General features: G+C 36.7%; 2 protein-coding genes across 3 annotated transcripts in view; both read right to left on the bottom strand.

The window, feature by feature from the left end:
• LOC131491562 (olfactory receptor 13C9) overlaps window positions 1-14,196 on the bottom strand; it is a 244,472-nt gene that overhangs the window by 117,375 nt on the left and 112,901 nt on the right. Inside the window, exons 4-5 of one of the 2 annotated variants that reach the window (XM_058694694.1) lie at window positions 13,196-13,269; window positions 7,169-7,271 (exon numbers count right to left, since the gene is read on the bottom strand). The exons of the other annotated variant lie outside the window; for it this stretch is intronic. The gene's annotated coding sequence lies outside the window, so the exon portion shown is untranslated. The remainder of the gene's footprint in view (window positions 1-7,168; window positions 7,272-13,195; window positions 13,270-14,196) is intronic. 2 annotated transcript variants of the gene reach the window in all.
• On the bottom strand, window positions 2,138-3,109 carry LOC131491555 (olfactory receptor 13C7-like). The gene has a single exon (XM_058694687.1). It carries the CDS (start codon window positions 3,107-3,109, stop codon window positions 2,138-2,140), a length of 972 nt encoding a protein of 323 aa, XP_058550670.1.

Raw genomic sequence — 14,196 nt, 5'->3', positions numbered from 1 at the left:
TTAGAAGAAAGGAACAGAAACATAAGTAAAGAATAAAGGAAGAAGCTTGCATTGAGGAATAAAATTGGCTCTGTGCACCCCGTGAAGTGTTTATTTTTTTTATTTTTTATTTTTTTTACCCTGTGAAGTGTTTAAACAATACCACCCTCAATGTACAGCAAAACAGACAATGGTACATAATTAGAGGCATTTTTCTCTCAGACTTAAGGGCTGGGAAGATTTTTCACTATGGAAAAATACCTGACTTCTTGAAATGTACTCATCTGTGTGGAGCCATGATGTACTCTCCTGGGCTCCAGAGAACAGAAATGCAAACCTACAGAACAAACCTACAGAAATATTGACTTTCTATCTTAGTATCTGAAGCCCCCACAATTTGGCTCCAAGCTGCCTTTCCAATCTTCTCCTCTGTCACTAACCAACCTCTGTCACTAACCCAAGTTCCAACTAATCAAAACTCTTATTAATGGTGGTCCATATCTTGCCATATGCTGTTTTCTCTGTCTGAAACATTCTTCTGTATAAGACTACTAGGAGAATTGTTTTTCCTAGCTCAGCCATGCAGAAAACCCCTTCCTAGGACTCTCTTCTAGGGGAATTTTACCTATCCCCCTTTAATAACACTTAACACACTGAATTATAATTGTGACTCACTTAAGTCTGTGACCACTTAAGGTCACCAATCTTAACAGCCAGTCTCAGCATGGTGAGACTATAAATGGAATCTATCACTAAATGTCTTAAAAGATACTGCATATCTTTACTAAGATTTTCAAGACAGAGACACAGAGGAAGGATCACAGAACACCAGCACCAAAGCTTCCTATTTAGCCATTTTCTTTATTTTCTCTGATTCTATTTTTATGGTTTCTATTTAAATATCTCCCATATCTATGTTCCAAATATCTAACATGCACCTCTTTCTTCCTCATTGCATTATCCCCTCTTTCTCACGGTCCTCTTTTGTCTTTCCTAGAGATGGTCCAAGCCCTTTTATATGAAGATGACTTTACCCCATTTAAACTATTCCAATTCACCATCACTCTGTTCAGCCCCTTAAAAATCCAACATACTATGAATGCAAACAAAGGATCCAGCTCAGAAGGCAGGGGAAGGGGAAAGTTGTGAATAGTCTTTAATATTTTTGTTCTTAATTTAAGTGTCAGTCTGTATACCACAGGACTATGCACTCCTTGATCATGTTTGGGATTTTGTCTCCATGTGTTTGTTTTTTTGATATCACCAATAGTTAGCATAATGTCTGAGACAAAATATTCAGTAAATACTGATTACTTGAATAATTTAATGCAGAACAAATGACTGACTGAATGAATGAATAGAAAGCTCTTATTCTACAGGCAATTCATCTAACTGAAAAGATACCTAATTTGTGATACTTTAAACCCACTGTTACCATGTTCTCAGAGAATTATATGAACAAGTTCTTTAGAAGCTAATTTTTGAGTCATTAACAGTAACAATGGTTTTCATTCAGATGCCACTACTCATCTATTGAAACATATGATAAGCCCTTAATCAGCTGGGGTGCCTGCATAGTGACACACATTCCCTCAGACACTTCTTCACAGAAGTGTGTCTGCCAGTTTGCAGCCAAAAGGAAGTCAGACCTAGGAAAAACAGCTTCATTTTTCTACTCTTGTCTCTCTATGGCATATACACAGGCTAGGTACCTAATACCCTAAAAAGCTCACTCTTTTCCTTTATATGATTGAAGGCCACCCCATTAGTAATTATTTACATTGAGTTCTAGTTTACCTTCCTAAGAAAGATAGGAGACTAGAAAACCAATGCACATAGAAGATAAGAGGTTAAGACAACAAAATGGCATTTCCTTTCACATAAGATTACAGAACCCATTATTCCAGAGTTAAACTAAATTATGTTATCCATGAGAAAGTGGATGGTTTGGATGAGAATCCTTTTACCCATAAATTGCTGTCCCTTTCTTCTTTAATCTAGTCATGAAGGGAAGAGGTAGGCCCTACATTTCTCTCACATTTAAATATCAGGAACAGAAAAATTAGAATTTCAGGAGTTAATGGTACCACCAATCCTTATATTTAGTTTGGAACCTACAGGTGAGATCCAGTTCTGCATTAAGAGTAAAGGAATTTGTTTAAAGCATTGACATTCCCTCTGAGGAGCATTTCTGACACAGCATATTCTTCACAGCTTCCTTCACATCTTTGTTCCTCAAACTATAGATGAGGGGATTGAGCATAGGTGTCACAACTCCATAGAAGAGAGAGATGATTTTGTCTGTGACTTGTACTTTGTCTGTACCAGAAAAGTCTTTAGCCTTGGGTTTTGCATACATGAAGAGGATGGTTCCATAGAATATAATCACCACAGTTAGGTGGGCGGAGCAGGTGGAGAAGGCTTTGCGCTTCCCCTCTGCAGAAGGAATCTTCAGGATAGTGGAGAGAATGAAAACATAGGAAACAAAAATGAAAAGTACTGGGACCACAAGAAAAATCACGTTAGCAATAACCATGCTAATAACATTTATGGAGATATCAGCACAAGCCAATTTTAAGACAGCCAAGATTTCACAAGTAAAATGATTAATGACATTATCCCCACAGAAAGGAAGCCGCATTGCAAGAGAGGTTTGCAACACAGAATTGACACCCCCTGCAATCCAGGACCCAGCAGCCATGGACATGTATGAAGTCTTGCTCATAATAACGGAGTATTTCAGAGGGTTACAGATGGCCACATAGCGGTCAAATGCCATCATGCTCAGAAGGACACACTCTGTGGCTCCCATAGCAAAGGAGAGAAACATTTGCACTCCACACCCAGAGAAGGAAATGGTTTTCTTTGAAGTTAAGAAGCTGCTGAGAAATAGGGGAATAGAAGAACTGGTATAGCAAATGTCCAAGAATGATAAGTTACTGAGGAAAAAGTACATGGGGGTGTGCAAGTGGGAGTCACAGACACTTACAATGATGATGATTCCATTTCCCAGCAGGATAACCAGGTACATACACAGCACCATCACAAAGTAAATGGCCTCAAGCTCTGGATAGCCAGAAAGCCCCAGTAGGACAAATTCTGTCACAGAAGACTGATTGGTCTTTCCCATGCTAATATTTTCTTTCACCAAAATGAATTCTGTAGCAGCCAGAATACATGTGGATCTGTTACAGCAGTGTTTGCAAGAGGTGTTTGCATCCTTAAGCAGCTTCCCTTATGGGTAATACAGACTTATGACTGGATAGAGAGATAGCATAAGAATATGTTATGATCCTCTAAGCTCAGTTATAGACTTTTAGATCTCATGAAGGAGGCTTTGGCTCAAAACAACAAAAAAAGACCTTGTTAGAAAAGAGATTCAGAACACATACAACTGGTTTATAAATATGTATCTAACTTACATTATAAATTTGAAATTTGAATGCAATGTCACCATAACAATTTTACCAAACAATCCAGAACACAATATGTTACCCTCAACAAAAATCACTGTTCTTCACTTATTAAAACAAAATACTGTATGTAAGTCCTGCTGCAATGATAATTTAACCTCAGAATTTTGTGGCTAGAAAACAAGATGAAAAAGATATATTCTTCAGAAAAAGAACTTTTGGTTAATTCTAATCTGGGGAGAAATGTATACCTGTAATACCCTAAGAATATTAACTATAGGCATTACTAATGGTCAAAAAACAAATTTTTGGATTAAATTATTCTTTTTTGTCTTTTTCAGCACAAATTGGGATGTCTAGGTAACTCTATTGTCCTGCCTAATACATATAATGAATTACAGGTTGATCTCAGAAAAACTCTAGTGCACATGTCTCAATCTACAAACCATAATAAAGGTATAACCTAAGAAATTTAAGTTATGAGGGATTTACTCTTTTACTTGCAGGCATGAGAAAATACATATTATCTTTTCTTTGCACAGAAATCAGCTTCTGTTCTAACAGCTTCTCTGCCAATCTTACTCTCACTGCATATTCAGAATGCCCATAATAAAGAGGGATAGGTCACTCAAAATATTCTTAAGCACGGTAATATGTTATAATTACTTATATCCCCACTTCACTAGAATATAGAATATTTTTATATCAAAATGACAGAAACAGAAGTCCTACTTTTTTGTGATTGCTAGTCTCATAAATTCCCTCTCAATAAGTTCAATAATATAACTAAAAGAACTATCTGTTTCTCAGTTTTCATTTATACCAAGTAGTTGCCATTGCTACAGTAAAAACAAAAACAAAACAAAAGCAAACAAACAAAATGATTAACCAGTGGAAAAACAGAACTGACTTCCAGTAAAAATGAAAGTTGGATCTCTTCACAGTCACTTAACTAGTAGAGGAGCCTTTAAAGGAACAGCCAATGGAGCACCAAAGCAGCTTACGGTCTTTGCTGCTTTGAGGATCTTTCTAGTCCCAAAAGTAATTTAAAGTTCACAATGTGGATTGGTTAGAATTTAGAAACTTTCTAGTACTTTTGGGATGAAGTCCCCTAGAAGCAATTAAAACAAAGTTCCTAATACAATTAAAATTAAATGTAACTCACAAAACAAATAATTCTTCTGACTTTACACCTTCTGGGAAGAGCAAATTTAGAACTGCTAGCAGGTAAAATGGCCAAGACACAATACGCCAAACTTAACCAATCTATTGTTCAGTCATGCCTACACATATGAGACAACATGGAGCAGAAGAGATCAACAATTCCCATGAGGTGAGCAAACCACACTTTACTTATGAACAGGAAAAGAAATTCCAACTTGAGATTATTATGACATTTGCTATGCCTATCTTTTGAAATCAGTACCAACATTTGAAGAATTCAATCATTTTATATGAATGTTATGAAATACTCTTCCAGCATGAAAATAAGGGAAACCATTGTGAGAAGTCTTATAAAGGGAACAAAATTTGACAACACTCTTTTTTGTCAGTGGACAATATTTTTTAAAAGTCGCTGAGTGAAATATGCAACATAATCCTGAGCAATGGGAAAACAATTTACACTATGAAAGACGGTATTATATACTGCAACAATACAAATTTGAAGAGCAATTCCCAAAGTTCTTAACTTTATACAAGTACTTTTTCAGTATACTGGCTCATAATGCAAATGTTGAGCATGTTTTCTCATTAATGCTCAGTGGACAAAAGAATTAAACAGTTTTGATGTGAGCAAGATAAAAGCTATGTTACAATACAAATGCAAGATAGACTGCAAATGCAAGGAGTTTTATAAGGAAATTATACAAAACAAAGAAATTTTAAATGAAGAAAAATACTTACAATTAAAGAGGTACGTAGAATAGATACTTATAATTTACTTCAGATAAACAACAAATAATTTTTAGTACAAGTATTTCCTATGTAATATGTTTATTTTATCCCAGTATACATGTGCAAAAGCATTCAGAAATAATTCAAATTTAACTGGGCATTATCTATTTTCATATGCTAACCTGGCAACCCTAACTTCTTGTGCCAGGTTTCGCTTGAAATCCAGTCTAAGCCCAGGTTGCACCACCTAGCACCATTCCTAGGCATTGGAGGGAGTACAGAATCCAGGTGCCTAGGCAGTACTACTCACAATAATACTGTGAGGCAGTAGTATTTTTATTTTTTTTAACTTTTTGTTTACTTATTTTGAGAGAGAGAGCACATTCAGGCAGGGGTGTAGTGGCAGAGAGAGGAAAGAGAATCCCAAGCAGGCTCTGCACAGTCAGCACAGAGCCCACCGTGGGGCTTGATCCCACAAACCATGAGCCCATGACCTGAGCCAAAATCAAGAGTCAGACACAACAAAATGAGCCACCCAGATGCCCCAAGACTGTACTATTTTTTAAACTTTCAATATTCTCAAAAAGAGAATATTTAGTGTATTTCTCTAAACCATTCTAGTCAATACAGGATTATATATCTGTTGTCTCAGATGTACCCAGCCACTGCATAAATATCACCTACAGCTACAACCCTCTTCCCTTTCCAGGATATATATGGTAAGAAGAAACTAACATGAACTTATAGGGTTTCATGATCTAGTACTGCTCTTCAACATTTCCAAGATACGGTCTATCATCTCAACTTCCCACTTTTTCATTTCATTTAATTCAGCGTTTACTAACTGAGGCCTCCTCATTACAGGAACTATGTCTGCTTCTTCCTCAAATCCCATAAATTATTTTAGTCCCCTGCCAGGTACTACATCCCATTACAAGAATAGCAAGCAATGTCTAGGGTCTTAATATCTGGGGTTAACGCCCCTAATGATGATTACCTCTCTCTACATCCCATTACAAAAGTCAAATCTACATGTTGCCCCCTCCATTTTGCTGTGAAGACCATTCACTGAATTTTTTATTTCCATTATGCTTTTTTTTCAGTTCTAAAATTTCCATTTGTTGTTGTTGTTGTTGTTTTCTATATCTTTCCTGAGACTTTGGTTCTCTGCTTAGGTCTTCTATATTTTCATTTGTTCTTAGTGTATGTGTATAATTGCTCACTGAGATATTTTATAATGGCTGCTTTAAATTCCTTGTCAAATAATTTCAATGTCTGTTCATTTTTTGTTGTATCTGGAGATTGTCCTATATCAAATTGAGATACCTGATTCTTTGTATGAGGAGTGATATTCATTTGTATCCTGGATATTTTAGGTACTATGAGAGTCTGGATCTTATTCAGACCTTCTGTTTTAACAGGACTCCTCTAACACCACGCCCTTTACAGAAGGAAATCATCACCTCGTTCTTGCCAGATTCAGCAAAAGTTTAGTCTCCTCACACGGACTTTATGACACAGTGGGGATAGAAAGATTTGTTACTACAGGGCTGTGGTAAAAGCCTTGACTTTCCACTAATCCTCCTCTGAAAGTCTATCTGGAGGGAAAGAGCAGATGAAAGAAGGTTAAAATCTAGGCTCCCCACTTGATATGTGCTGAAGTAGGGAAGTAGGGCTGTAGTATTTTTCTCTCGTGTTTGGCTGGAATAGGCAATTACCGCTGTTGTTTTTTGTCTTGCTAAGCCACCCCTTTCTGTTCCACTAGAGTAAGATTTTCTTGTGCTTTTCTGTTTGTTCCCATTGGTGTTTCCAAGTTGTAGGCTTATCTAGCACTCAGTCTGGGATATATAGAAAGCAAAAATAAAACCCAGGAAACTCACTGCTTCTTGTTTCCTTAGATCCCAAAGTCCCTAGCTGGTCTCTTTCTCTCCACCTTTCAGAGTCTTCTTATGTTTTTTTTACACATAATGTCCAGAGTTTTCACTGTATTTAATAAAATAGAGAGAAGTATCTATTCCATCTTGTCTGCTACCAGAAATCCCTATATCTATTTTAAAAGTGAATCCATTAGTATAATCTTCCCTAGAAAATACTCCAGCCAGAATGACTTCTCAATGAATTTTTAAACTCTTATAAGGGAGAAATAAATTAAATTCTACATAATCTATTCACAGATAGAAAATAGAAAACTCCCTTAATTCATTTTTATGAGGTCAGTATAAACTGTATACCAATAAGTAACATATGGGGTTTTTTTTCTTTTTCTTTAAAAAGAAAAATTACAAAAATGAACTATTGGGACCTCATCAAAATAAAAAGCTTCTGCACAGCAAAGGAAACAATCAGCAAAACTAAAAGGCAACCAACAGAATGGGAGAAGATATTTGCAAACAACATATCAGATAAAGGGTTAGTATCCGAGGTCTATAAAGAACTTATCAAACTCAACACCCAAAAAGCAAATAATCCAGTGAAGAAATGGCGAAAGGACATGAATAGACACTTCTCCAAAGAAGACAGCCAACCGACACATGAAAAAAATGCTCAACATCACTCATCATCAGGGAAATACAAATTAAAACCACAATGAGATACCACCTTACGCCAGTCAGAATGCCTAAAATAAACAACTCAGGCAACAACAGATATTGGTGAGGATGTGGAGAAAAAGGATCTCTTTTGCACTGCTTGTGGGAATGCAAACTGGTGCAGTCACTCTGGAAAACAGAATTCCTCAAAAAATTAAAAATAGAACTACCCTACGGCCCAGCAATTGCACTACTAGGTATTTATACAAGGGATACAGGTGTGTTGTTGCGAAGGGGCACACGCACCACCATGTTTATAGCAGCACTATTGACAATAGCCAAAGTATGGAAAAAGCCCAAATGTCCATCAATGGATGAATAAATAAAGAAGATATTATGCTAAGCGAAATTAGCCAGCCAGAGAAAGACAAATATCATATGACTTCATTCATAGGAATTTAAGATACAAACCAGATTAACATAAGGGAAGGGAAGCAAAAATAATATAAAAACAAGGAGGGGGACAAAACATAAGAGACTCTTAAATATGGAGAACAAACTGAGGGTTTCTGGAGAGGTTGTGGGTGGGGGGATAGGCTAAATGGGTAAGGGGCATTAGAGAGGACACTTGTTGGGATGAGCACTGGGTACTGTACACAGGGGATGAATCACTGGAATCTACTCCTGAAATCATTATAGCACTATATGCTAACTAACTTGGATGTAAATTAAAAATAAGTAAATTTTTTAAAAAGAATACTCAAAAAAAAAAAAAAAGAATTAAAGGACAAGTGGGTGGCTCAATTAAGACCAACTCTTGATTTTGGCTCAGGTCATGATGTCACAATTTGCGAGATGGAGCCCCACATTGGGCTCTAGGCTGACAGTGTGGAGCTGTCTCTGTCTCTCAGAGAGACAGAGAGAGACAGTTGTCTCTCTCTACCTCTCAAAATAAATAAACATTAAAAAAAAGGTTAAGAGGGGCGCCTGGGTGGCGCAGTCGGTTAAGCGTCCGACTTCAGCCAGGTCACGATCTCGCGGTCCGTGAGTTCGAGCCCCGCGTCAGGCTCTGGGCTGATGGCTCGGAGCCTGGAGCCTGTTTCCGATTCTGCGTCTCCCTCTCTCTCTGCCCCTCCCCCGTTCATGCTCTGTCTCTCTCTGTCCCAAAAATAAATAAAAAACGTTGAAAAAAAAATTAAAAAAAAAAAAGGTTAAGAACCTAGCTCCTATGAACACAGTTGGAAAAAATCCTAAAAAATAATTAGAACATTGAATATAGTGTTATATTTAAAAAAAAAAAAAAAAAGAACAAGAGATTACAGTTAAGTGGCGTTAATTCTAGAAATGTAAGTGGTTTAAAATTCAAAAACCCATTTATAAGAAAATGGTATTATTAAAAAGAGGAGCACCTGGGTGGCTCAGTCAATTAAGCATCTGACTCTTGGTTTCAGCTCAGGTCATGATCTCACGGTTTCATGGGTTCAAGTCTCATGGTGGGCTCTGTACTGACAGTTCAGAGCCTGCATGGGATTCTCTGTCTCCCTCTCTCTCTGCCCCTCTCGCACTTGCACTGTCTCTGTCTCTCTCAAAATAAATAAATAAACTTAAGAAAAAAAAGAGGGGCACATGGGTGGCTCAGTCGGTCAAGCCTCCGGCTTCGGCTCAGGTCATGATCTCGCAGTTAGTGAGTTAGAGCCCCACGTCAGGCTCTGTGCTAACAGCTTAGAGCCTGGAGCCTGCTTCGGATTCCGTGTCTCCCTCTGTCTGTCCCTCCCCCTCTTGCGCTCTGTCTCTGTCTCTCTCTCAAAAATAAACGTTAAAAAATTTAAAAAAAAAGAAATATCACATAGTAACATTTATAGAGGCATAAAATTACTGTAAAATTATTGCTCTGTGTTTTTAAACCTATGGAACAAGTTTCATTTTGCCATATCTCCTGTTCATGTAATTAACTACTTGAAAGCACTCCCTTGCCTTTTTCATCTCTACATATCCATACAATGTTGACATTATGTAAAAGGTCTTTCATATAATTGGATCTCAAATAGGAATAAAATTAAAGAAACAGAAAAAATGTCTACAATGTTATTAAAGTACTGTTGGCTACTACTTTTTTTTATTGAAGTATGGTTTTGATATACAATGTTACTTCAGATGTACAACATAATGATTCAACAAGTCTGTAAATTGTGTTAGCTCACCACAAGTGTAGCTACCATCAGTCACCGTATAACACTATTACATCAGGCCCTGTGCTGGCAGCTCAGAGCCTGAAGCCTGTTTCAGATTCCGTGTGTGTGTCTCTCTCTACCCCTCCCCAACTCATGTTCTGATTCTCTCTCTCTCTCAAAAATAAATAAATCTTAATTTTAAAAAAAAAGGCAGCTAATATAACATTATTACAGTACCACTGATTATATTCTCTATGTTGTACCGTTGCTCCCCGTGACTTATTCATTCATAACTAGAAGCTTGTATCTCCCACTCCCCTTCACCAATTTTATCCATCCCCACCCCCCACCCCCAAAAATAAATACAGATTTAAAAAATTTTTTAATAAAAAAAAACAAGTCTGTTAAAATCACAACCTTCCTACTAATAAATACACTCTAAAGGTGTAGGGTAATATAAATATGCATGAAGTTAAAATAATAAGATCTAGGGCAGGGCCAGAGAGCCAGTTGTGAGGAGAAACGGAGTTAGAGGAAGCAGCTGGGGAGCAATGGAAGTAGTGTACTGGCCACTCAGATAAGGCTGGGCACCCATAGCTTTGGTTATTGCATCCTTGTGTTTTCCCATCCCACCAAGGAAAAATATACTACACTGCAATGACTCCTCTATTCTATAAAAAGGGCATCTTAGAAAGGTCTATAATGAGGGGGTGCCTGGGTGGTTCAGTTGGTTAAGCATCCAACTTTTGATCTCAGTTCAGGTCTTGATCTCAGGGTCATGAGTTCAAGTCCCACATTGAAAAAAAAAAAGTAAAGAAGGTCTATTATGGGAATTAGGCTTTGCTCATTAAAAAGAGGGAGTGAAGAAGAGAATCTCTGATCCCAGTCTTTTTCCATTGTCATTACTCTCAAAAGTCAAAGGTAAGTGAAGAATAACTGTTTAACTCTCTATTTACTTTTCGTTTCCTATTTCCCATTTGCAAATATTTTGACATCAGTTACAATTGCCTTAAAAAATGACACAGGATAATTCAAAATATACAATTATTTTAGAAAGTAGGTTAAAAAGTCACTATGCTTTCAAGTTTATAATATATGTGGTACATACATATGAATATATTAAAATATTAGTAATTACAACTGAAATTATGGATTAATTTCTTCATTTGGGTTTTTCCATGTTTCCCACTTTTCTGCAATAAGTATGTATTGTTTTATTTAACCAGAAAATTTTTAATTTACTTTTTTATTACTTTATTATTTAAATTCAAGTTAGTTAACATACAGTGTAGTATTGGTTTCAGGAGTAGAACCCAGTGGTTCATCACTTACATATAATACCCAGTGCTCATCACAATGAGTACCCTCCTTAATTCCCATCACCCACGTAGCCTGTCCCCCAAGCCCCCTTATACTCAATGTCCTGAATGGGAAAAATATGCAGCCAAGAACCCTTTATCCAGCAAGCCTGTCATTCAGAATAGAAGGAGATATAAAAACTTTCCCAGACAAACAAAAACTAAAGGAGTTCATGGCCATTAAACCAGTCCTACAAGAAATTTTAAGAAGGACTCTCTGAGTGGAGAAAAAAAAGACCAAAGCAACAAAGACTACCAAGGACCAGAGAATATCACCAGAAATACCAACTCTACAGGTAACACAATAGCCTAAATTCAATCTTTCAATAACCACTCTGAATATAAATGGACTAAATCCTCTAATCAAAAGACATAGGGTAGGGGCGCCTGGGTGGCGCAGTCGGTTAAGCATCCGACTTCAGCCAGGTCACGATCTCGCGGTCCGTGAGTTCGAGCCCCGCGTCGGGCTCTGGGCTGATGGCTCGGAGCCTGGAGCCTGTTTCCGATTCTGTGTCTCCCTCTCTCTCTGCCCCTCCCCCGTTCATGCTCTGTCTCTGTCCCAAAAATAAATAAAAAACATTAAAAAAAAATTAAAAAAAAAAAAGACATAGGGTATTAGAATGGACTTAAAAAATCCATCTATATGCTGCATTTATAAGAGACTCATTTTAGACCTAAAGACACTTGCAGATTAAAGGTGAGGGAATGGAGAACCATCTGTCATGCTAATGGATGTCAAAAGAAAGCTAGAGTAGCCACACTTATATCAGACAAACTAGATTTTAAAACAAAGACTATGGGGTACCTAGGTGGCTCAGTTGGTTGAATGCCCAACTTCGGCTCATTTCATGATCTCACAGTTTGTGGGTCAAGCCCTGCATCCAGCTCTATACTGACAGCTCAGAGCCTGGAGCCTGCTTCAGATTCTGTATCTCCCTCTCTCTCTGCCCCTCCCCGCTTGTTCTTTCTCTCTCTCTCTCTCTCTCCCTCTCAAATAAATTTTTTTTAAAAGACTGTAACAAGAGATGAAGAAGGGCATTATATCATAATTAAGGAGTCTATCAAGAAGAGCTAACAATTGTAAATATTTATGCCCCCAAATATATAAATCAATTAATCACAAACATAAAGAAACCCATTGATAATAATACCATAATAGTAGGAGACTTTAATACCCTACTTACAACATGGACTGATCATCTAAGCAGAAAATCAATAAGGAAACAATGGCTTTGAATGACACACTGGACGAGATGGACTTAACAGATATATTCAGAACATTTCATCCTAAAGCAGCAGATTATGCATTCTTCTCCAGTGCACATGGAACATATTCCAGAATAGATCACATATTGCAACACAAATCAGCCCTCAACAAGTACAAAAAGATCAAGATCATACCATGCATATCTTCAGATCACAATGCTATGAAACTTGAAATCAACCACAAGAAAAAGATTTTGGAAAGCCCCCAAATACATGGAGGTCAAAGAACATCCTACTAAAAAATGAATGGTTTAACCAGAAAATTTAAAAAGAAGTAAAGGAAATTTTTAATTTATTAAAAACAAATTCTTGTTTAGTATGTTAAACTATAATTAGGTCTTTGAGACAATATCTCTAAATCTTGAGAGCTACTGCCACCTTCCATACAATTTAAAAATACTCTTTAAATCATTTCTGGGATTACAAATTCCCCTAGAAGGAAACAAAGAAGGATTTAAATTGGCTATCAGAGCCATGTGTAGATCCTCTGGACATTCTCAGGGCCCAGAAATTAGAGGACACACATTTATTTGCTATTGATACAAATTCAAGACAGAACATTTGAGTAGGAATGACAGTCTTACCTTTGGTCTGTTCCCCTTCACACTACCCACCGAGTAATCTGAAATGGTGGGGTTCTTAACAGTGGATCCCATAGCTCAAAAAGAAGAGAGTAAAGACATCAACTAGCTAGAGAAACAGCAGCCACAATGAATTTATTATCTAGACACAAAGAGGTTGGTAAAATACTAGAAAAAGGAATGATACATAGTGATTAGTGTGCTTGTGTCTAAACTACATCCCTTTAAAAACCGAAGTCTCAACAGGCCACACACTACCTATTGTGTGTGGAGAAGGTAAGAATCCTACACAAAGAATTGAATAGGAAGCATTGCAGACTTGTAAAGATTTGTTTCAGAAAGAGAAGGAGAAATGGAAATGATAAATCATAAATTTTATATTTTTAAAACTTTTCACTTTGAACTGATTTTAAACTTTCAGAAAAGTTACAAAATTAGTTCAAAGAGTTCTCTTATGTATCTTCCCTAACCTCTAATGTTAACATCAGAACCATAGTATAATTATCAAGTATAAGAAATTAACATTGGTATATTAACTATAGACTTTATTCAAATTTCACAAATTTTCTACTAATGTCTTTTTCTGTTCCAGGGTCCTCTTCAGGATCCCACATTGTATATACATGTTATTTATCCCTTGTCTCTTCCATTCCAGTCTATAACTATTCCTCAATCTTTTTTCTTTTATTAATTTGAAAAGTTCTAAATTAAAAAACAAGAAAAAAATAAACATGAACAAAAAGAACTATTAAATCAAAGAAGTATCTTGAATATCTATGAACATCATTTTACAATATTCATTTCTCCTTAGGATGAAAAAGGCGGGTGGGGCAGGGGGAGTGTCAGCCTGAGAGACTAGATTAAATTAACCAGTGTTGTCCACTTGTGTATGCCAATGACTATCACATATCACATAGAGTTTTTCAAACCAGTTCTATAAAATAGGTGTTATTATGCTAATATTACAAATGACACATCATGCTCAGGCAAGTTAAGTGTCTTGC

Source organism: Neofelis nebulosa, chromosome 12 (genome assembly GCF_028018385.1).
Source record: "Neofelis nebulosa isolate mNeoNeb1 chromosome 12, mNeoNeb1.pri, whole genome shotgun sequence".
NCBI lineage: Eukaryota > Metazoa > Chordata > Mammalia > Carnivora > Felidae > Neofelis > Neofelis nebulosa.
The sequence above is the reverse complement of the archived record's forward strand: the minus strand, read 5'-3'. Positions and strand labels throughout refer to the sequence as shown.